At 57.1% G+C, this 21317-nt stretch overlaps 1 protein-coding gene across 1 annotated transcript in view; it reads left to right on the top strand.

Annotated features, from left to right (window-relative positions):
* Positions 1 to 21317, top strand: part of VAV2 (vav guanine nucleotide exchange factor 2) — a 151546-nt gene that overhangs the window by 76565 nt on the left and 53664 nt on the right. Inside the window, exon 3 of the mRNA XM_074331550.1 lies at positions 4785 to 4843. Within this exon, the coding sequence (XP_074187651.1) occupies positions 4785 to 4843 (59 nt within the window). The remainder of the gene's footprint in view (positions 1 to 4784; positions 4844 to 21317) is intronic.

Genomic DNA, 21317 nt, shown 5'->3' with positions numbered 1-21317 from the left:
ATGCAAACAGAAATACTTTTGTGTCGTGCTAATCCCAGTGCACAGCATGTAATAAGCACTCAGTAAATGGTTCCTCCTGTTCTAAGAATTAAGAAGTGGGGCTTGGGAGGCAGGTTCTCACTGGAACCTTTGCTGCTGATCCTATATGTCCATCTACCCGTGTCTCATCCATCCATCCGTCCACCCACGCACACACCCACCCACCCACCCACCCACCCTCAGCAATTCCAAGGACATGTACGTTTAAAGACACAGCTTCACGTGCTGGTGCATTTCCTGTAGCACATTGAGTATTCCTTAATTTCATGAGAGTAAAGGTCTCCTTTGGTGTCCTGGTGGCTGCAGCTTGAATGAGGGGTCTGCCGCTGTGCACTCTGGGTCGGGGTGGGGAGTGGGGTCTTAGGAGTCTGTGAGGGCATGGTGCGAGTGACCGACCTGCGTTTCCACCTTGGGGCCAGATTCAGGTTCCTGTGGTTTGAATGCCATGTTTTATTGACAGGAAAATTTGGGGTGGAAAATTCCTGCCCACTCTGCACCTTGTGGGTGGGGAGTGGACACCAGCAGACTTATTTCTTTTTATATAACATTTCCCTACTATACGAGTATGTTCATTGTAGAAGAAGATCAAAATACAGCAAGGGAGGAGAGTCGCACTACCCACTGCCAACATTCACGTGTTATCTGCCAGTCCCTTTTTAGAAAAAGTTAGACCTGTCTATCGTATGTGTTTTGTGCCCTGTTTCTTTCACTTACGGTGCTTATGAATATGTGTTGTATCAATCAGTTCCCTCTATGACCTCGGTTTCCGTGCAGCTCAGAACCCACGGTGCGGGTGTGCCCTACTGGCTTTCTCTGTACTTCTCAGCCGGGCTGCTGCCAAATTCTCCAGCATCTGTAAATTGCTGCAGTGAACACGTCTGGAACGAAATTGTTCCGCACGCCCAGAGTGGAAACTCGGTGCCGTCTTTAATGACACGTCCCTAAGGATACACGCTGCCGGAGTGCCCCCAGAGCCTGGCGCTGGGTCACGGTCCCCAGCAGCCTGTGGCTGGGACTGCTCCTAGAACACCTGCCAGCTGGGAAACCTGACGGACTGCTTTGTCGTCTTTCTTGGGGGTGCTGGACGCTATGATGTCTCTCTCCAGAATGTTCTCGTGGGCACCTCCACACAGGTTTGCAGCCAGTGTCCAGGCCAGCACAGATCCCGGCCGCTGGAGCCTGGCCCTGAGCCCTGCCACAGCAGACGAGTGGGGGACGTGAAGGCGGTGGCTTCAGGGCTGGCGCTCCTGGTGAGGATGCTCCAGCAGGAGGGCTGTTCCCCTGTTGTCGCTGCTTCTGCTGTCACATCAGGCTAAGCCTGAGCAGCAAAACCTCCCACAGCGTTTGTGAGGCGTGAGAACGCCTGAGAGGTGTGAGAACAGACGGACAGGCCATGGGCAGGCACGACAGGGCAGCGAGGGCTTGCTCCGTTAGGTGGGAGAATGGGACGGTTCCCACCTACCTGTTGGTGGCCATACTGGGTCATCCTGGCCCCTGTGGGACATAGCCTGCAGGCTGCTTGCCTGCTTCTCCATGCCTGGGCAGGAGTAGAAGCCCGCGTTTCGAGCCCAGCAGAGGGGACTGCCCTGGCTGGGGGCTTGTGGGGCCAGCAACACAGAGGCCTGTTGCTTGTCAGAGGGGGCAGCGCACCCCCAGTGGCAGGGGTCCTGGGAGCCCCCATTCTGGAACCCTGAGCTTGCTGAGATCCATGCTGGACACTGCTTTGCCCTGGACCCCAGTGCAGGCCATGTGTCCTATCCTAAGAAGGCTTTTCTGCCCACTCTGCTTGAGTCTCCTTCCCACACCCCCTTCAGTGGCACAGTGCTTGCAGGGTATCCTGAGATGGACAATGCCTTGACCAAGCCTGTGATGCCCAACCCGTCACATATCTGAGGGATGTGTGTGTGTGTGGCCTTAAAAATAAATGCAGATTCCCAGGCCCCATACATCCCACTCAGAGCCTCTGGGGGTGGGCCTGGGCGTCTGCATTCTTCAGTTCTCTTGTGAATGTGAGGAAGCCGATTGGCTGCTGGTGTCTGGTGGAGAGCCGGGGTCAGAGTAGGCCATGGCTGGTGGGGACAGAGCCTGCGATCCAGACCCCAGACCTCGCCTCCTGCCCTCTGGGCTGTCACATCCACTCCTGGTTCCTTCACTGAGCATTAAAGGAGCCGGTAATATTAAACGTCACGGCGAGGCAGGGGGTGGACATGGGTGACCAGCACAGACAGCGTGGCTTGGGGGAGCGGGCCATGCCTATTGCGCTGCCCAGCGGGGCTGGTCCTCTCGGGGGCAAGTCTTCTCCTTGTGTGACCCCCACCTGCCCCCTACCCCCTGCCCTCGTGATCCTGGGCTGGCCTGGGTCTGAGGCTCTGTGGGCCCAGGCGAGAAAGTAGCTGAGCCTGCGCGGGTTGTATATGGAGGTGGGGGCAGGGGCCGGACGGAAGAGCGGGTGTGTGTGTTTTCATTTCGTTCGTTAACTGGGACGCAGGCGAGACGTGGAGATAAGTTGGGAAAATGTCATCCTTTGACATTTACGTTTTCAGAAGGATTGGCAGGGCTGTGGGGAGGTTTCTGATCGTCTCCCGAGAGCAATGCCTCTGGGGAAGCCCAGCCCTCCGTCCTGGGAGCGGGACCCTGGCCGAGGTGCTTTCCTCCCCCTGCAGGGAGGTGCACCCTGCTCCCTGTCCTTTACAAGGGGACACCAACGCCCCTCAGCTCACTCCACAGCTGTCTCAGGGGTCCCATGTCTGCCTCCAGCAGTCCCTGCTCTGTCCTCCGGTCCCTGGAGTGGGGTTCCCTGTGGTTCCTGCAGGTGCTGCCAAGGAAGCATGCAGCCCAGGGAAAGTGAGTGTCAGGCACCTCTGTCAGAGCTGGGCAGGTTTAACCTTGTTTAAGGAGCTGCCCTGTCTGGTGACAGGAACCCAGAGCTGAGCCCTGCTCAAACCACTAGTGACAGATTCCAGCCTGGAGCAAAGCTGCTGTGAGCTCAGGGCTGAGGCTGCTGTGGTCATAGCAGCTGGAGAAGCTATTCTGTCTGCTGGGACCACGGGCACGTGGTCACGTTGGAGACCTGTCTCCTGGCCTTGGCTCACGGCAGCAGCCCCTCCCTGTCTTGGGTACCACCTGTGCGAAGCTCTGCCTTTGTGCTAGCTCCAGGTTGGAAGACGGGTTTTGTCTGCTATGCCATCACTGACCCATTGCTGATGCCTTGGGCGGACTCTGCTGGAAGGGTTCTCAGCCTGCGTCTGGCTCATTGGGGGGTGGGGGTGGGGAAATGTGGCAGTTGATTAGCAATGTCTGCCATAGGAGGCGTGGTGGAGGGGTGGCTTGTACGCTCTGTAGTTCCCAAACCTTTCAAGCTCTGACATTTCTAGTTTCTATCAAAGGACATACAGCAATATTGCTTTAATTTTTGTTCTCTGTAAATATTTAGAGCTCTTAAAAGCCAAGAATAACAGCTGAAGCCAAGTTGTTCCTTTTTTGTGAAAGACCCCTTACAACACAAAGCCTGGGAGCCCGGCTGGGCCAGCTGCATAATAAACCAATTGAGTTTTGTCTGAGGAAACACAGACAAACCCTGTCATCCCTCGGCTTCACGGCTTCCGTGAGTCTCGACCCCTGAAATAACCACCTACCAGAAGCCAGCACACAGCACGTGGCTTGCTGGCAAATGGGCCATCTCGCCAGGCTGAGAAAGGGCTCTTCTGTACAGTTTGGGGGTTTTCCCCCCCTATATTCCCTTTTAAAACTTGCTGCTAGAAGGAGAACAGCCTAAAAGGAAGTCTGAGGGATGTGTCCCAGCTGGGGGGCTTTGGGCAAGTGACCTAGCTGCAGCTTTCCTGTCTCCCAAATATGCATGACGAGGCATGAGGATGCCCCAGGACGAGGCCCAGAGAGGCCCATTGGGCTGAGTTCCCAGGACAGCCAGCACCCAGCAGGGGGCATCATGATGTTAGCAAGTGGGCATCATGGGCCATGTTCGCGTTCCCTTTCCCCAGCACACACACGCACACACACACACACGCACACACATGCGCACACACACACACACACACACACACACACACACACACACACACAGATGAACTCAGCCATGCTCACACAATGAAGTCTCAAGGTTAAGGCTTGCACCTGCGTCCTCGGTGTGTGATATCTGGCATGGCAGGTGCCCCGTAAATTCTGTAATGAATCGTGAGCAGCTTCCTGTGTGCTCATCGTGTGTGTCATACTTTGCGCTCCAGGGTCAGCCACCTCCCTCTCCCTGCCTCAGTTTCCCCATCATCATCTGTGGAGCCTCATACCTGCTTGTTGCCTGTTGTTTTGAGGATTGTGGAATAATTGCAGTAGGGCTGGGAGACAGGTGGGTCCTGTGTGTGTGCAGGAGGCTGGCCGGAACCGGGGCAGGGCCAGGGTGGGGTGGGCAGCAGAGGAGGCAGCGGCCCGTGCTCATGGCTGAGCACTTCAGAACTTTCCTTTTGACAAGTGTTGGTCTGGGGACACTGCTCGGATCCGCTCATGCAGTGTGACCTGCACCTCCGTAAGGATCCGTGCACCAAAATGACAGACTGGGCACGGGAAGCACTACACAGGTGCCCAGCCTAGCAAGGGGCATGCTGTGTGTTTTTACCCCCAAGATGAAAACTGCTCAGTGAATAGTTCTTTGTGTCAGCAGAACATTTGAGCAGTTTTATGATGACTTTCTGGTTTCTTGTGAAATGACAGAGGCCTCCATTCTGTCTCCCCAGGTCATCTCTGCGGTGTCAAGACTGTCCCTGCACAGTGTGGCCCAGAACAAAGGGATCAGGTAAGCCTTTGGAGCACACGCGCAGAGGGCCGTCCCTCCCATCGTCGCGTGCCACCACGTACCTGCTCACAGATATTGGAGTTTTCCACAGATATCTGCCACCTGTGTCTTTATCGTGAATTTTCACTGTGTTGTCAAGTTGTCTGTGGGCAGCGGCTGGAAGGGGTGCGGGGAGGGGGGAGCCTTCAGTTCACACCAGGGAAATCTCCCACGTATGTTACTGATGGCTGAAAAATCGCTTTCGATTTAGGTAATAAGATCAGCAAATTAATCCTTTCACAGATCATTGCCTACCTAAATGCACTCTCCACACATCAGAACTGGCAGGCTTTGCCGCGAATGAGGTAGCTGGTATTTGTAATGACCAGGCCAGAGTGAGGGGACCTGCCCTCTTGGGGGCCACACGTCTCTTGACAGAAATTTCTCCACTCAGTTTTCGTTCTGCTTAGAATCCTGTGACGCCTGGGTCTGGCCTCTCACCTCTGACACCTGGATGGGGCACGTGGCCAGTGGGGGAGAGGGGAGGGCAGTCCCACATGAGAACGGGTCATTGTGGATTCTGGCCCACAGATCAGGGTCCGAGACATGTGAATGGGGACCAGTTCCCAGATCGAGTGGGGACGAACCCGAGAGCTGCCCTTTCTGGATGGGAATGAGAGGCATGGGAGGTGGAAACAGCCCTGCCTGAGAGCCGGGGTGGATGGGGTCACGCCTGGCTGTGAGGGTGGTCGAGCTCCGGGAGGGGAGCTTCACCCTGGTGTTGTCTGGGGCGGGGGGTGGGGGGCCACTGCCGGCCCTTGGTGGAGCTATTTGCCCAGGTTCAGAGTCACCTGGACAGATGCAGATGTTAGCGCTTCCCCCATCCCCAGGTTTTCTTTTGCTGTTGGGTCCTCAGAGGACTTAGACGTTCCATTGCATTGAGGCCTTTGGTTTGTTTGTTTGTTTGTCACATAGGATAGGCTGCTTAAAATATTTTTAAACTACATATTAAACACATACAAAAGAATATTTATAACACACTTAGGTATAGAGAAGAGCAAGAAAACAAAACCCACCACCCAGCCTATGTCCCAGAATCTCACTAATACCTTTGAGGCACCCCCCCCCCCCCAGTTGCATGAGTGTTTTTCAACATAGCTATGGAAAGGTCTGTAATAGGGATAGTTTTAAAATGTTTAATTAAAAAGTGTGTCATTTCTGGACATAAAGGCAATACGTGGTTTTTGTGTTTTGTTTTTCCCAGAAACTGTCATCTGTTCTTGTCCCACTGGCCCAGGATGACGTGTTGTGTTGTGGTTTTATTGCCCTGCCTTTGCCAGCAAATTCTTCATCTATATGCATATCTACATACATACGTAGGCAGGAATGAAGTTTGTGCAACAAGCGTTAGTCATTTTATTCGCTCTTTCATGTAACGCTAGAGTGTGATCTCTGAATCCGTTCGACATTCTCCCCCAACCAGGGGCCCTGGTGCTGGGAGTCCCCTTGTGTTCCCGGGGGCGACGAGCCCTCCTCGCTTTGCACGGATGTGGTCCTGCTGTGGCCTCAGCGCTGCCTCGATGGTGTTCCAGCCTCTTCCCTCCTGAGGCCCTGGCTGTTTGCACCCTGTGCGCAGGCTCTCGGAGCCTCTGTTTCCTTGGGGTCTACAGCTGATGATGAGACCCGGTTGGTGACTTAGAGTGTGGTGAAGAATGCGAGAGCTGGCCCTCCGTCTGTCCTGGCTGTGTGTCCTGCCCTGGTTAGTAAGGAGGCCCCCCGAGCGGGGTTTTGTCCTCCCTCCTGGACATGTAGCCCCTGAGCCCCCGTGTCTCCTGGCCCCTCCACCCTGACAGCCCCTGTGGTCCCAGCCAGGGCTGTTCCGCGATTCAGGTGCTTCACAAGCCGTTCCCACAGTAGGTGGGCAGAAGCAGGCGCAGTCAGCCCTGCCCTCTGGGCCCTGGGCCCTCAGGCTGGCAGATGTGATTGGAAATCCACCCCCTCCCCTCCCTGTTCTAGGAACCCCCTGGGCAGCACATGGGCCCCCTAGAGGGTGAGGGGTGACCCCAGCCCTGAAGGCTGCTGCCCCTAGGAGATGGCAAGCAGAGAAAGTGCTGGGTTTCGGAGTTGATGAGACTGGTTCCACGGCTGGCATCCTGGTTCACTGCGGGCCTCGTGTGGGAGGCTTCTCCCTGCATCTTCCTTTAGACGTTGATGAGATGGGTTAACACGGGCTTATCAGGACTCGTTGAGATGAGACTTAGCTCAGTGTTGGCCTGGAGAAGAGCTTAGTAAATATTATAGTGTGTGCTAGTAACAGAAACAGGGTGGTTAGGGCATGCTGTAAGCCCACCCTCAGGTTCGATGCTTGACTGGAAGGCCTCACGGGACACAGCCGAGGCCGTATACTCACAGTTACGGTTTATTACAGTGAAAGATACAGAGTCACATCAGCACATGGAAAAGGCACATGGGGCAGGTTCCCAGAGAGGCCGGGCTCCAGGAGAGGCCGGGCTCCAGGAGAGGCCGGGCTCCCAGAGAGGATGACACTGGCTCTCCCAGAAAATCAATCCACGGTCTTCTGGACGCACCCGTGAACCGGCGGCTGAGTCCGCTCTTGGTGTCCGTGTCACAGATACGGTTTTATGGTGACGCTCGTATGCAGTCCTCACTCATCCATAGCTCTCCTTTCCTGAGTGGCTGTCCTGGGCCACCTTGTGCTACGCTATTGACCTGCTGGGTCTCCGGTGGTCAGAGGCCACTGCTGGGGGTGGGGGCTGGTTCTGTCCAAGCTGGGCCCACCCCAGTGAGAACAATGGCTGGGGCAGAGCTCTTCCATTGCTTCCCTGCAGGGACCCTGGGAAGGAGTTTGATGTTGCGTCAGGCCTCCCACCCTCTCCGTCTCCCCTGACCCACTGGAGACAGTGACCCACACTTGAGGAGGAGGGGAGGCCCTAGAGCAGAGGGGAGAACCAAAGGTTGACCTTGGTGGCACTGAGGCCACCAGGACAGAGCTCCTGTGGCACCATGGAGGCTCTGACCTTTCCCACTGTACAGGGCCTGCAGTGCCCTTCCCCTGGACACTGGAGTGGTTGCCACCTGCAGCTGAGCTCTGGCCACCGTCTGTGAATGGGTTGCTGTTGGGACTGAGTGAAAGGACTGGCACGGGGAACGTTTGACAGACGGCGGCCAGGTGACTTTGAGTGTCTGTCTACACTGTAGATATGGGGGGGCCACCTTTCCTCCGTCACCCACAACCTACTGGGTTTTCTCAGAAACACTCGTGTGTGCTTCTGTGCCGCTGCCACAGAGCACGTGGGAGCGGGAAAGAGACACTTTTTTCAAAAATGTATGAACTGGCTGATTCGTGCTGGGATGGCGGGGAGCTAATTCATGCTGGGGGCGCTCAGGAGAGGCAGGTTGGCTCCCTGGCAGGAGGGGCGTGAGCAGCCAGCTGGAGCTTCCACAGCAGGCCAGGGGTCTTTCAGAGGCTAAGTGCAGCTGAATGTCCCTCTGTGGTCCACTTCCATGGCTTCTCAGTCATTGGCAGGGGCGCCTGCTGTGCCATCAGTTTGCCCACAGAGAACCGCTGTCTCCTGATCTGATGGATTTTTATTATTGTTTCTCCCTTTCCTCCCTCCCATCCACCCACCCACCTGCTACCCAGCTTTCTCTCCATCCAACCAACCACCTATCCATACATTCATTTGTCCATTCATCCACCCATTGCTCCATCTGTCACCTGTCCACTTACACATCCACCCAACATCTGTCTGTCCATCTGTCCTTCTACCCATCTATCCATCCACCCACCTACCCACCCGTCCTCCCCCCTAACTACCTACTCATCCACCCACCCACCCACCCATCTGTACGTTCGTGCTTCCACCCATCCATCATCTGTCCACTTATACATTTGTCTGTCTGTTCATCCTTCTACTCATCCATCCATCCACTCATCTACCCACACATCATCCATCCACCATCCATCCATCCATCCACCATCCATCCATCCATCCATCCATCCACCATCCATCCATCCACCATCCATCCATCCACCCATCCACCATCCACCATCCATCCATCCACTGATACATCCATCCATCCACCCACTCATCTGTCCTTCTGTTCTGCCATCCATCCTCCCTCTGCACCATTTCACATGAACGACAGTTGGTTGGTCTCAGTGATGCTATAAAGGGTTAGGCTCACAGCCTCCATGATCTGGCAGCAGTGAGGTTAGGCATCGTCTACTCTCCAGCACACAGTAGGTACTCCACAGTGTTTTAGAATGAGGGGAGGAGGACAAAGGCGTGATCTGGCTGACGTGGGGGTTGTGGGACTCTGGGTCAGTTTCCTCACCCCCTGAGTCTCCATGGCCTCCTCTGTGGGGGTGGGGTGGGGGTGTAGCAGTTTTAACTCCCTCCCTGGGTTGTTGCAAGGACTCAAAAGACAACGTCCATGAGGCTCACAGCATGGTGCGTGGCGCGCAGTAGGTCCAAAACTGACAGGAAGACAAGCTGCCTCTCTGGGCCTCGGTTTCTTCAGCTGTAAACTCGGGGTCTCCCAGGGTCACCTACCTGGAAGGCTATGAGGGTCAAAGCAGGTTGTGCGTGCATTTCCCAATGCCACAGTGGAGGGGCATTGGGGCATCTGTGGAGGAGCCCAGGGCCACTGTCCCATGTAAGGTGCTCACAGAAGCTGTTAGGGGACAGTGTGCATGCAGGGTGCGTGTCTGCGCCAGTTTGTGGCTTGCAAGCATCACCCCAAACCCCTGGACCTCTTCGGGGCAGCTTGGGTGCCCAAACTCAGGATTATGGTTGGGAGATGTCACGTGGGCTATCTTCGCTGACAGATGTCCCCTGTGCCAAGATGAGAGAATCCACCGCTTGGTGTAAACCCCAAGTGTGAGCTGCCTCCTGGGCCGAGAATGAATTCTGTTGTTTTAAGCTGCCCAGTTTGTGGTACTTGGTTACTGGCAGCCCCAGGACACCAGCACAGCAAGTTCTGGGGCAGAGACCAGGTGGGGTCCCTTAGCGTCGTGTGTGGACGTGCGAAGCTGCAGTTCACCCTGACCCAGTCCATACCCGGCCCCTGCCGGGCCAAGACCTGGGTGCTGAGGAGAAGGCCAGTGGCTGGCGGGGAGGTTTGGGGTTCAGAGCGCCCCCCAGCTAGCAAGGATGGAGGGTGGGCGAGGGACATGGCCTCCTCACTGGTGGGAGCCCTGCCCCAGCAGCGTTCAGTGTTGGCAGCAGTGGATGTCCAGGTGCGCTGTGTCCAGAGCCCGCTCAGTGCCTGTCCTTCCCTCTGTAACAAGAAAACACCGCAGGGCCATCTTTGCAGCAAACATCCATTAAAAATTTATCGGGCAGCTGTGTAGCAGTATCAGCTCCTTTTCAGAAATGGGGAAGTCTTGTCATATTTTGTGGTGGGACTTATACATATGCACAAGGGACGTGAGGTCATTAAACTGCTCCTGGAACATCTGGGAGTGAGGGGCCCACTGACCCAGGCACAGAGCTGCTGGTTCAGGCATCTCCTGGCTTCCACCTTCAGTTCCTGGTAGGACTGGCCTCCGGGGCTGGGAATGCTGGTCTCAGGCCTGGCCTGCTGACCTCGGGGGTAGCTGGGGTTCCATATCCCTTTTAAGGTCACTGGTAGGGAGACCAAGGCAGGCCTCTACCCCTGCCCAGCACTGGAGGTTCCAGCCTAATGTGATGCAGCGCTGCTCACGGCAGAGGCCTGCTCTGGTTTTGGCCCTGGCCCCCAGTGGCCCTGGTTGGCGGCTGCAGAATATTGGGTTTTCTGCCATTTGGTGAATTCCTGTCTTGGACCCTCCCTTCCTTGAGCATTCACAGGGCCGGTGCTCCAGCTTGGGAATCTGGCCGGCAGTCCGGAAACAGGTGTAGATAGAGTGGGTGTCCAGCCATGTCCCCTCTCATGAGGGCAGCAGTGAGGCACCAGTGGTTCTGGTGAAAGTTGAGGCTTGGAGCCCAGCCTGGAGGCTTGGCTGGGCGCTCCGCCCTGGGCTCCAAGGTGAGCAGTCGCAGGCCTGGACAGCTGGCCCGCGTCCAGCCCAACCCACCCAGGGCTGGCGCCGTCTGGAGGGCCAAGGTCTAGTTCTTCGCTCCCATGTGGCCAAGCCGGACACCACGGTGCATGGTGGGAGGGCTGCAGCCCTGTCCTGGTCCTCACAGGCTCAGGACGCCCGTGCTGGAGCGTCAGACATGCAGCTCTCCCCTCTCACTCTGGCCTGTCACTAGCCGTGTGTACCTACTGTGCGTTGTCCTTTCCCAGGTCCTGGGCTCGAGGGGGCAAGTCTGAGGGTGGGGTGGCGAGAGACAGGGTGGGGGCAGGACTGGAGCACCCAGATGAGATGGTCAGTGCGCCTAGCACAGGAGGCGACGCCTGGTCTGGCTGACCCCGAGGACGGCATGAGTGGGTCTGGGCAGTAGAGGCCCAGGCCCGGGCTCGGGGGGTGGGGCAGGGAATGCCCTTGGCGTCCCTGTGGGATGGGAGTGCTAGGAACAGGGTGGGCAGGGTAGGGGGTCTCTGGTCCTCTGAGAGTGATGATGCAGCAGGGTAGTGGCCTCTGCAGTTCTATCCAGAACCTTCTTCTGGCCCTGTGTGGTGTGTAGGAGGCTGGGAGCAATGAGGGGCGGCTGTGGGCTGCTGGCCAGGAGTGCTGGGGGCTCCTGGGGGGAGGGGAGGGAGGGCCCGAGGGGCAGCAGGAGATGCTGGGGGTGCAGGGAGTGACACCCCAGGCCCTTTGGCTGGGATGTCCCATGATGACTAGGTGCTGCCATCGGAGACTTGGCCGGAAGCCGGGACAGGGGTGGGAGGGCGTGCAAACTTGCTTCTGCTTGGCTCTCTTTCCTGCTGTGTGGCCCATCTAGGGGGCAGTCCTGGCTCCATGGCTGGCTCTGCCACTTCCTGGCTGGTCTCCGTGGGCACCTTTCTTCACCACTCTGAGCCTTGCTGTCCTCACTTGTGATGAGACAGTAACTCCATCTTGGGGGCAATTGTTATGACTGACTGGGAGACCTGAGGACCCCCCACCCTGTCCTGAGGCCTTGTCTGGACCCCTCATTTGTGAATCAAAAGGAGGGTTTGGGTATCCTTGTATCCTTTCAGCTGGGTGAGTGTGCCCCCACCCCATTCCTGACCCCCAGCCAGCAGGTGGAGGTTTGACCAGACTGGCCCCGACTGACCTCACTGTGGGCTGTAGGTGCCGCAATGGAGGGCTGACAGGCTTCTCTTACCAGAGTCCCTGGATCCGTCTTTGGAGTGCGATCCATCCCAGCTCTGCCAGAGAAAACACCGTGATCGATTAGTGATGCCTGCTACAGCCAGACCCGGTGGGCAGGGTGGAGTGATTGCAAGCAAGCCCTGCTTTGCTCGCTTTGTCATGGTGGGTCCACCAAGGGGAGGGCCGCTGGCACTGGGAGTCTGCAAGGCTTCTGAGGACTCAGTGGGTTGGGGCCACCACAACGGCCCTATTTCCCAGCAGATGGGCAGGAAGTCGGGAGGGGAGAAAAGAGCCCCCGTTTTGTGTCACCGCAGGATCCCCTTTCCCCCCATTTGCACAGAACCCCCAGCTGCACCCCCCCACACACAGATCCCTGAGTAGGGTCCCCACCTAGTCTCCCAGATTTCGTGTATTTACTAAGATCTGCATTTTGAACACGTTTTCTTGGGTCCCCATCCAGAACCAGTAGTGTGAATTTGACACCCACATGGCAAATTGACGCTTCTGCTTTCTGACTCACTCTCCTGTGCCCAGACATAAACTCAGACAGGCCGCTGTTGTGTCCCAGCAGCACCAGACTGTGTGACTAGGGAGCAGAGGCAGGGCCAGGAAGCAGCTTGGGCTCTGCTCTGCCATTACTGGCCTTCGCTGGGCCCAGAAGGGTCATTTCAGGGAGCAAACAGCTGTGGACGTGGAGAAGGACAAAGGGGAGTGTCTTTACTTTCAGTAGCTGCCGAGTGTTCTGGGTGCAGCCATTAATCCATGTTCAGGGCTGCCTAGTGCGGAGCAGCCAGGGGCCTTAGAGACACAGCTGGGGCACGCAGTGTCCAGCTGCAGGCCGGGAGGCCGGCCTTCATCCCTACCCCATGGCTGGCGGTTCTGGAACCTTGGGCATAGCTGCCTGCCCAGCCTGTCCCTTCCTCAGAAAGGGGGCCTGTCGTCCGTCCATCCCTGTGCTAGTTTCCTCATGTATCAGCCCGTCTGCCTTTCCCTGCCCGTGCTTGGGCTTGGTTCCCCGGGTCAAGGCTGGGAGGACATGTGGGGGCTCTGGCCCATCACAGACCAATTTGGAAGTGTTTTGTGCAGGGAATGTGCTGTGATTTTCTATTGTCAGAAGTGGGGGTACACGGAGGCCTCAGCCTAGAGGCTGGGAAGAGAAGGTGTGTGAGGGGAGGGCGTGTAGGCTGCGGCTCTGGGAAGCCTCCCTACTGGCCTGTGCAGCCTCCGTGCAGGCAGGCCTGTAGTGACTTCTGTGACACTTCCCTGTTCCCAGGTGGACATGTCCCGAGCTCTCAGGCCAGGTAGGGCCCTGGCAGGCCCCAGGGATTTTCTGCATAGCCTGGGTAGGTGACCCCTGCCTATGTGGCATGGAAGGAAACAGCAGGGTGGCTCGCTCTGAGGGCTGGGTTTATCCCCATTTTACAGATGAGTTAACTGAGGCTGAGTACTCAGGTCCCTTCCAAGCCCATGGGCTAGGAAGCTGAGTGGTGGATTCCAGCCCATCTGTCTGCTATGAGGCTACAACTCTGAACTCAAAAATTAGACTGCTCTCCAAGCCAGCTCCCATGCCACCTCCTTTGAGAAGCCCTCCTGATTTCCCCAGGCCAGGACTGCCCTTCACCCAGAGCCTTTCTGTTGCTCTCTGCTGCCTTTGTGGCCTCCCGGTACCCTTTAGACCTGTGTGGGCTTCATGGTGGGTGTGGGTCTCCCTCATCTCTGACACAGGGAGTAGACTGAGCTGGGTGTGGGCGTGGGTGGGTGGTACAGACTGGCGCTACCCCCTGCCGCGATGGCCTGTCTGCACTGGGTGGGCTGGCGGGCTGAGAAAAGAAACATGATCCATTTGCTTGTTTTGACAGTTGGGGCTGTGTAGCAGGAGAACCGTTTTTAATCAGTGAAACCCTGGCTCTCCAAGGCCTCCCTGCCAATTAGCAGGCAGTACCAGGTGACTCTTTTAATAATTAAACAGGTCTGTTGGGTCCTCCAGGCTGTGTTCTTGATGTGCCTTTAAAGTTTGCCTGGCTGCTGTTTCCTTGGCAAGCTGGTACCAGAGGGAGTTTTTGGGCTGGGGTCCCAGCCCCCCACCCCCACGCTTGCCTCTTCCTTCTCACCCAGCTCCTGCCCCTTGGCCCCTGCTCACACCTGGTGAGAGGCAGCTGAACCCCATGGTGCCCGATGCCAGGGTCTAGCTCCATAGCCCCACCACACCTAATTCTGGGGCCGGTTTCAGAATAGGAAACTGGGAGGTGACCTGCCAAGGGCCCCTCAGGTAGTGACAGTGCCATGAATTGAAGCACTGTTGTCTGTCACATGTAGGACTCGGGTGGCCAGCTTGTCTGGTTTTGGCCCTGGAATTTCTGCATCCCGGGCAAACTGGACAGGTGGTCACTCCCTGCACGCAGCAGAGGCTGCCGGGCGGCCTCTGAGGCTGAGTCTGCTCTCTGGGGGCCGGTCTTGCCCCCCAGGATGGGAAGGAGCCCCAGGCGCTGTTCCTGCCCTTTCTCTCAGACATACCAGGCCAGCCAAGGAGGACCGAGGCATCCAGGATGCTTCCGTCAAACATGGACCGTGGAGGTCACTTTGCGGGACTGCTTCTCTGTGAGCCAAGTTCCACTTTCATCCCTGCACATGCCAGATGGGGGGCGGACAAGTCAGGAGGTGTCTCAGGCCTGACTCTCATCGGAACTGCCAACAGAATGTGGAACATGAACAGTGGGCACTGGATTGTCTGCATGGTGCTGGGGGAGCTGCAGAGTGGCGGCGGGGCCACGTGCTGACCGGGCGTGCTGACCCCTGGCGTGTGAACATGTTTCCCGTGACGTTCTTCCTAGGCCCTCGGGGAGAAACAGCTCTGGGTGGGTTGCAGGGCCTGGGGATGGTGCTGGCCCTGCGTGTCCCCGGGCAGAGCTGAGGCGCGCCTGGGTGAGGGCGCTTCCCAGTTGTAACGGAAACCCAGGGCTGGCACCAGGAGTTAGCGCCTGGAGCTGCTGCTCAGGAGGCTGTGGGGGCAATGGGACGGCCTGTGCTGAGGCTCTGGACTCGGCTGGTGGATTCTTGGGGGGCGCTGCTGAGACAGGGGGGAGAGTGACCCACACTGTCATATATAGGACATTCGCTAGGTGGAAGCACCTGAGCTAAGAGGCATTCCTGTATCATCTTATTTAATCTTAACAATTACTACTTACCTTCATTCTACCGTTGGGGACACTGAGGCTCAGAGAGGGAGTGTGCCCTGCTCAGGGTCACCCAGCGAGCCCACAGCAGAGCCACGATTTGAACGTGGATCTGTTGCCTGCAGAGGCCTTGCTCTTAGCTCTTCCCACAGGCCTCCCCTGAAACGAAGGCGATAGGGGCGGTGGGGTCTCTGTTTTGGCTTCTCGCCAGTGCTCATTCCAGGGTGTGGGGCATGGAGCCTGAGGGCAGCAGTGTGGGTCCTGGCCAGGGCCGTCTGCAGACACATAGCTTGGTGATAAGATGCACACCTGCCGTGCACTGGGGGCTTCTCTGTCTGCGGTGGAGGGTCCCCCCGGGGAGCAGCCCGGGAGCCGTGGGCAGCCCTGCACGGTGGAGCGCTGGATTGGATTTAACGATGCGGAGCAGGCTGCTGCCAGCCACAGACCGGTCTGCAAGCCGGGTGCTGTGCCTGCGCTGGTGTGAAGTGTGAGGAGAGGCCGGCAGGAGGCCGGCAGCCCAGGGTGCAGGCCTGGTGCAGTGTTAAATCAGCGTCGGCAGCGGGTCGTGTTTCCCGGACCCCGCGCTCCAGGTCCCACAGCCCTCGCCAAAGCCCATAGGACCAGAAGCTAACTGGCCCTCCCCCTGGTACCCAGAGACTCGGGCCCTGCCCCCAGAGGGAGGAAGTCTGTCTGTTTGGGGGTCCTTTCTTTGGCTGCGTTGATCTTTGTCTTATAAACTAAATCTGGCTGCCCACTGCTGAGGATTCTCCAAGAAAACAAATCCTGACCGTTCCCATCCAGCCGAGTTCCTGGGTCCCAGCAGGTATGGACCTTCAGCTCTGCCCCCCCACCCCTCACCCCCCGGAGCATCTGGTCTGCCCCTCTTCCAGGCCTTGTGTCTTTCTCCCACGCAGCCGTAGGCACAGTTGCACATGTGGCTCTTCCCAGAGGCCATCTTTTTAGCAGATTCTGAAAGAGATCCCGAGGGCAAGGACCAGAGCCTGATATATTGTTCCCAGAGCTGGGTTCAAGCTGTGCCTTGTCCCTGAAGCAATGACAGATGGCAGCCCAGAGCAGGTGCCTGATAAACACCTGGTGAAGGAAGGAAGGAGACACAGTAGGAATTAAGCCTCCTCTGTTCTTTGTTCAGGGTTGTGGGCCCAGGCGTCCCCTTAGGGTGCCCTGTTTTCAGATCCGCTTCCTCTGGCTGGTGCTCCCTCTTGCCTCTGGCCCTGGGACTGTAATTGTCCTGCCCAGATACAGCCATGCCGGCAGCAACAGCTGGACGCTGACCTTGACCAAGTGGGAGGTGTAATTTAGAGGGGTGCTCCTTGAGAAGCAGTGACACCAGCCTCTCACCACCCGCATCTCGTGCGGACGAGGTGCTGAGGAAGCTTGTGGGGTGGATTAGACACTGCCTGATGCATCGGCTCTGGTGGGGATTTCTTGGCTCAAAGCAGCTTTGCTGCTCCCGGCACAGGTATCCCCTTCGTTTCCTCGGTGATGCCAATGGGAAACTTGGCTTTCCAGAGGCTGGGCACAAGGCAGTGAATCCTGAGGAAGGGTCTAATGGGATAAGAGGACGCAGCCGGCCCTGACGGGGGGCACCTGGATGACCACGCTCGGTGTTGAGCCCTAATCATTTCTGTGCGGACAACTTGGTCGTACTTGCTTCTCATCCCATCCTCTTAAGGGGCAGATTAACTCCACTGTTAACATAACGTCTGGATGTCTTGTTGAGCCAGGGAGAGGAAATTGGGGGGTGGGGGAGGCACAGAAGGATCTGGAAGATCAGCTGGTACCTGAAACAAGGGATGGAGCCAGGTCCTGTTGCAGAGTGAACAGTCACACCTTCTCCAGACCCTCCAGGCTTTAAGTTACAGCTGGAATGTGGCCCCAGAAACTGCTCGAATATCCTGTGTGCAAATGTGTCTCCCCATGTTAAATTGGGGTCAGTGTTGTCAAGTCACACCTCTGCTTGATTTCTCATAAGCTCTTTTTGAAGGTGCTTCCTCGGATCAAATTCAGGGCTGCCCTTGTTTTTGGGGAAGGAATAGCTTGAAAATATCTGGCATACACCCATCTGTCCACCCATCCACTCCCCACTAATCCATTCCCCTGTCTTCCTGGCCACCCATCCATCCTTCACTCACTCACTCACTCACTCACTCAACCACCCACCCACCCACCTCATTCACCTGCCCAGCAACCCTCATATCCAACCACTCTCCCACCCACCTGTCCTCCCATCCACCCAGCCGTCCATCTCTAGTGTCAGGCACTGTGCTAGGTGGAAGGGGACCCACATAAGGTAGGGCTTGGATTGAGTCTTGAAGGGTGAGGACAGCCTTATGAATGGGGTGGGGCGGGGGATTGAAGACAGAGAAGAGCACGTGCAAAGGCTGGAGGTAGCGTGGCTGGGGGCAGTGGGGAGAGTGGAGTAGAAGGGGGCCAGAGGGTTGCCAAGCCCTCCCCCGCCCCGTGCACTCCTGCCGCATCTCGGGGCCACCCCAGCAGCCGGGGGAGGGGGGGCGTTCACGTCCCTTTCCCACTCTGTCTGCCCTGGATGCAGCTTGTCTTTGTTTGGCTGTGGCAGGAATTAATTGGATTTGCAGCTCTGTTCTTGGGGCTTTGTGGCCCCGAATGGGGATGTCAGGACAAAGGTGGGCAGCGGCATTCTTCTGACTTAAACATCCCTGTTTTACCTCCCCTGGACAGGACAGATGAAGGAGGAGCAAACCAGGACCCTGACAGAGACACAGAAATTAAAAGATAGTCACACACAAGATTGATTAGTTTTTAAAAAGGAGACGAAACATTTTGAAATTCCTCCTGTTGGTGAGCACCAACTTGCTCTCTGTCTGGACGGAAACAAGATACTGAAATATTCTGGGTAATGGGGCACTTAGGCCCTACGGAGGCATCGGAAGTTAGTTCTCTTGGTTGGTAGAAAATAGCTTGGGTGAGGATGAGGATGGTAACAAATTGTAAGTAGCAGCAGCCGTTTGGGGTCCTGCAACATGCAGAGCAGTCTCCCATATCACAGCCACTCTTTACAGCAACCCAACAAGGGACTCTTGTTATCTCTACATTTCAGGGGAGAGAACGGAGACTCAGAGACGTTAAGTAGCTTGTGCAGGTCACACAGCAGGCAGTGGACCTCGGGTTCAGACCTGCTGTGCGTGCCTTGCTCTAACGCCTCGCCTTTCCTTCCCTGCCTCTGCCTCACCTCACGGGTGGAGCGGGTGCTTGAGGGGGACAGCGCTGGGTTAAGAAAGACCGTACTGAGCTTCCAGGGTAGGTGTGCTGCAGGCGATTAGTGATGTCTGCCTGGGCACATGAAGAGTGAGAGGTGGCACCCGTGCCATGGATGTGCTGATCCTGAGCTGGAAAATCGAAGGCTCCAGCTCCTGAAGCCGCACATAGATGCCCCCTCATTTATTAGAAAGTCTTAAATGGAGCTCATGAAAAAAAATTACTTTGGTCTTAAGTATAGTCCCAGCATGGTGGCCTGTTTTCAGCATATTGATTGTATTTTCACCTGACTGTGGAAGTAACACCATTCATCATCGACTATTGGGAAACAGCAGAAATGGCTGGTGAAGTGGTTGGAAGGAGATGGCCAGAAATGAGCGAGGGTGGGTGGCGCGTGGGCGCGATGTGGGGGAAGCCTGTCCTGGCAGAGGGCGGGGGGCTGTCTCATGCTGAAGGGGAGGAGACACTTTCTGGGGGTCCACAGCCTCATCTCAGCCTGGCCCAAGCCTTTTGGTACTTTCTTACTTTCTTTGATCACGGGTGTGGGCTGGACCTTTTGGCGCTCCGACTCAGTTACGGAACCAGAGCTAGGTTCCCAGCCTGCTCCCATCAACCACACGGGATCTGGGTCAGTTTCCAGCTCTGCTGTATCAAGGGAGTGACTTCCTGGTTGTAAGGGCCACTGGGTCAGTGAGGGGCCCGCCCCTGCTGATGGCTAGGGTGTCATGATGGCCTGTAGTGACCTGAAGTTTAACTGCTGTGCTCCTCCCTTCTCATCACATGATGCCCAGTGATGATGTGGTTGTCATGGTGATGGGAGAAAGAAGGGGAGGGCTGTAGGGAGGAGAGGGAGCCCACCCACATATAAGTCAAGCTGGGCCAAGGCCACACTGCCACCTTGGACACAGGCTACTGCTATGAAGCCACTGGGGGACAAGGGCCACTCTTCTGGTGGGTCTGCCTGGGGACCTGAGACCCAGGGTCACAGCAGGTCTGTGTCAGCTGGACAGGACCAGGCCTTCAGCTCCCGGCTCAGTTCTCCACACGCCAGGCCTCCACCCCATGGAGCTCAGGCCTGAGCTTTGATGTTGGGAGCAGGTGCTCACACAGCGCCCACCCCCAAATTACCCTGCTGAGCAAATGTCAGCCTGACCCCTGAGTGAGGAAGCCCCAGCCAGGGTCTCCCTGCAAGAGCCTTAGTAACAGGCTTCCCACCACCACACACATCCCTGGGCCACAGGGAGGTGCTTGGTTTAATTAAAGGGCATTTTCATCTCCCCCAGAGGTGGGTTGGTTTGGGCCTATTGCTTTGAATGAGCCTCCCCCACCTCGCGGCATTTCATCTGCTCTCCTGCCCCGTCCGCCCTCGTGGAGGAGGAGGGAGGCCGGCTGGGGGTGCCTGGCGCCTGGCATGGCTGCTTCCACCTGACCGCGGCCTGTGCACTGTGTCTGCAGGTCCCTGCGTGAGCAGTTAGAGTGGCGGGAGTGCAGCGGACTCCCGGGAGCTCTGGGGAGGGCGTGGGGGGCCGATTTCTTTGAGTGGTTGCTGTGTGGGCTCCCTGTGCTGGTGGTGGGCACAGAGAACCAGATGCCCACCACGTCCACCCCTCCCCCACACCCCCATTCCTCCCCTGTTGCCTCTTTGGCCAGAGTGCACTGTCTCCTTTGCAGACCTGCCTCCTTCCTCCAGTCTGTGAACAGGGATCTCTTAGAACAGCCCCCAGATGGCACTGAGGGGTGACGACCAAGGGCTCACCCCTTCCCAGCGAGACACAGTGCCCACATTGTACCTGCGTTCTCTCCTGTGACCGTGGCCATGCCCCGGCGCCATGTTCCCTCCGTCTCTCAGACGTGCAAACGCAGGCTCAGAGGAAGAGCGGGGCCAGGATCTGAACCTGGTCTGTGTACCCAGTGAGCCTCCACTCCGTTCCTGGACCTGCTGGCCCCCAACCCCTCGGCAGTGTCGGCTGGGCCTGCCCCTGTTTTCAGGAGCCAGGCGCAGTTTCATTTTGCAGTCATGGAGGGTGGGGCCCGAGCCCCCAGCATTCTGCCAGCGAGCACCCCCTTTCCTTCCGTCCTCCCCGTGAGTTCTGAGCTGCCCACCTGACACCTGTCTCTTGAGGACCACAGCTGGTGTGCCCCCTCACACCAGCAGAGAAGCTTTCTGACTCCGTCTCATTCCTCCCCTATGCGTCTTGGGGTGACAGAGTTGATGGGGATGCTGGGCACCCCCCAAATAGAGAACTGTGAGATTTTCATGGAAAAAATAGTAATTAAGGGTCTTAAATCCCGATGAGTGTGGGACACGTGGCCCACTCTGTGTCCTAGAGTCTCATGTAGATGTGAAGGCCCTGATAAGGCCCCCTGCAGAGAGCCCTTTCACCTGATTCCAGGTGCCCCACGCCCTGCCTACTTCCTTGGGTCAGCATTGGCAGCTGGCAAAGCTGCATCCCTACCCAGGAACTCTGTCCCTCGTCCACTCTGAGAAGTGCTCGTCACATCTGAAATCCAGCCTCTGGGTTCAGTAGTATGAAGGTCACTGTTACCCTTGATAAGAACCGTTTCTTTGGGGGGTGGATGTGGGTTCAAGGAGGCATCGTGGGGGAGACGGAGGTAATGACAACTGGCCAGCTCCTGAGGCTTGCGGCTGAGGTAGGAGAATGTGGCAGGGGCTGGGGACCGGAGGTGTGGCGTCAGGGGATAGCTTCCAGGTGGGGGCGACTTAGCAGGGGAGAAAATTGGTGCTGCTGGTGGAGGAGGGACAGTTCTTGGAATGATGACCGCAAGGCCATTGGAAGAGACCACTTCCCTTGCTGGCGCT

This window comes from Rhinolophus sinicus, linkage group LG04 (assembly GCF_036562045.2).
Source record: "Rhinolophus sinicus isolate RSC01 linkage group LG04, ASM3656204v1, whole genome shotgun sequence".
In the NCBI taxonomy this organism is placed as follows: domain Eukaryota; kingdom Metazoa; phylum Chordata; class Mammalia; order Chiroptera; family Rhinolophidae; genus Rhinolophus; species Rhinolophus sinicus.
This window is presented reverse-complemented; position numbering and strand designations above follow the sequence as displayed.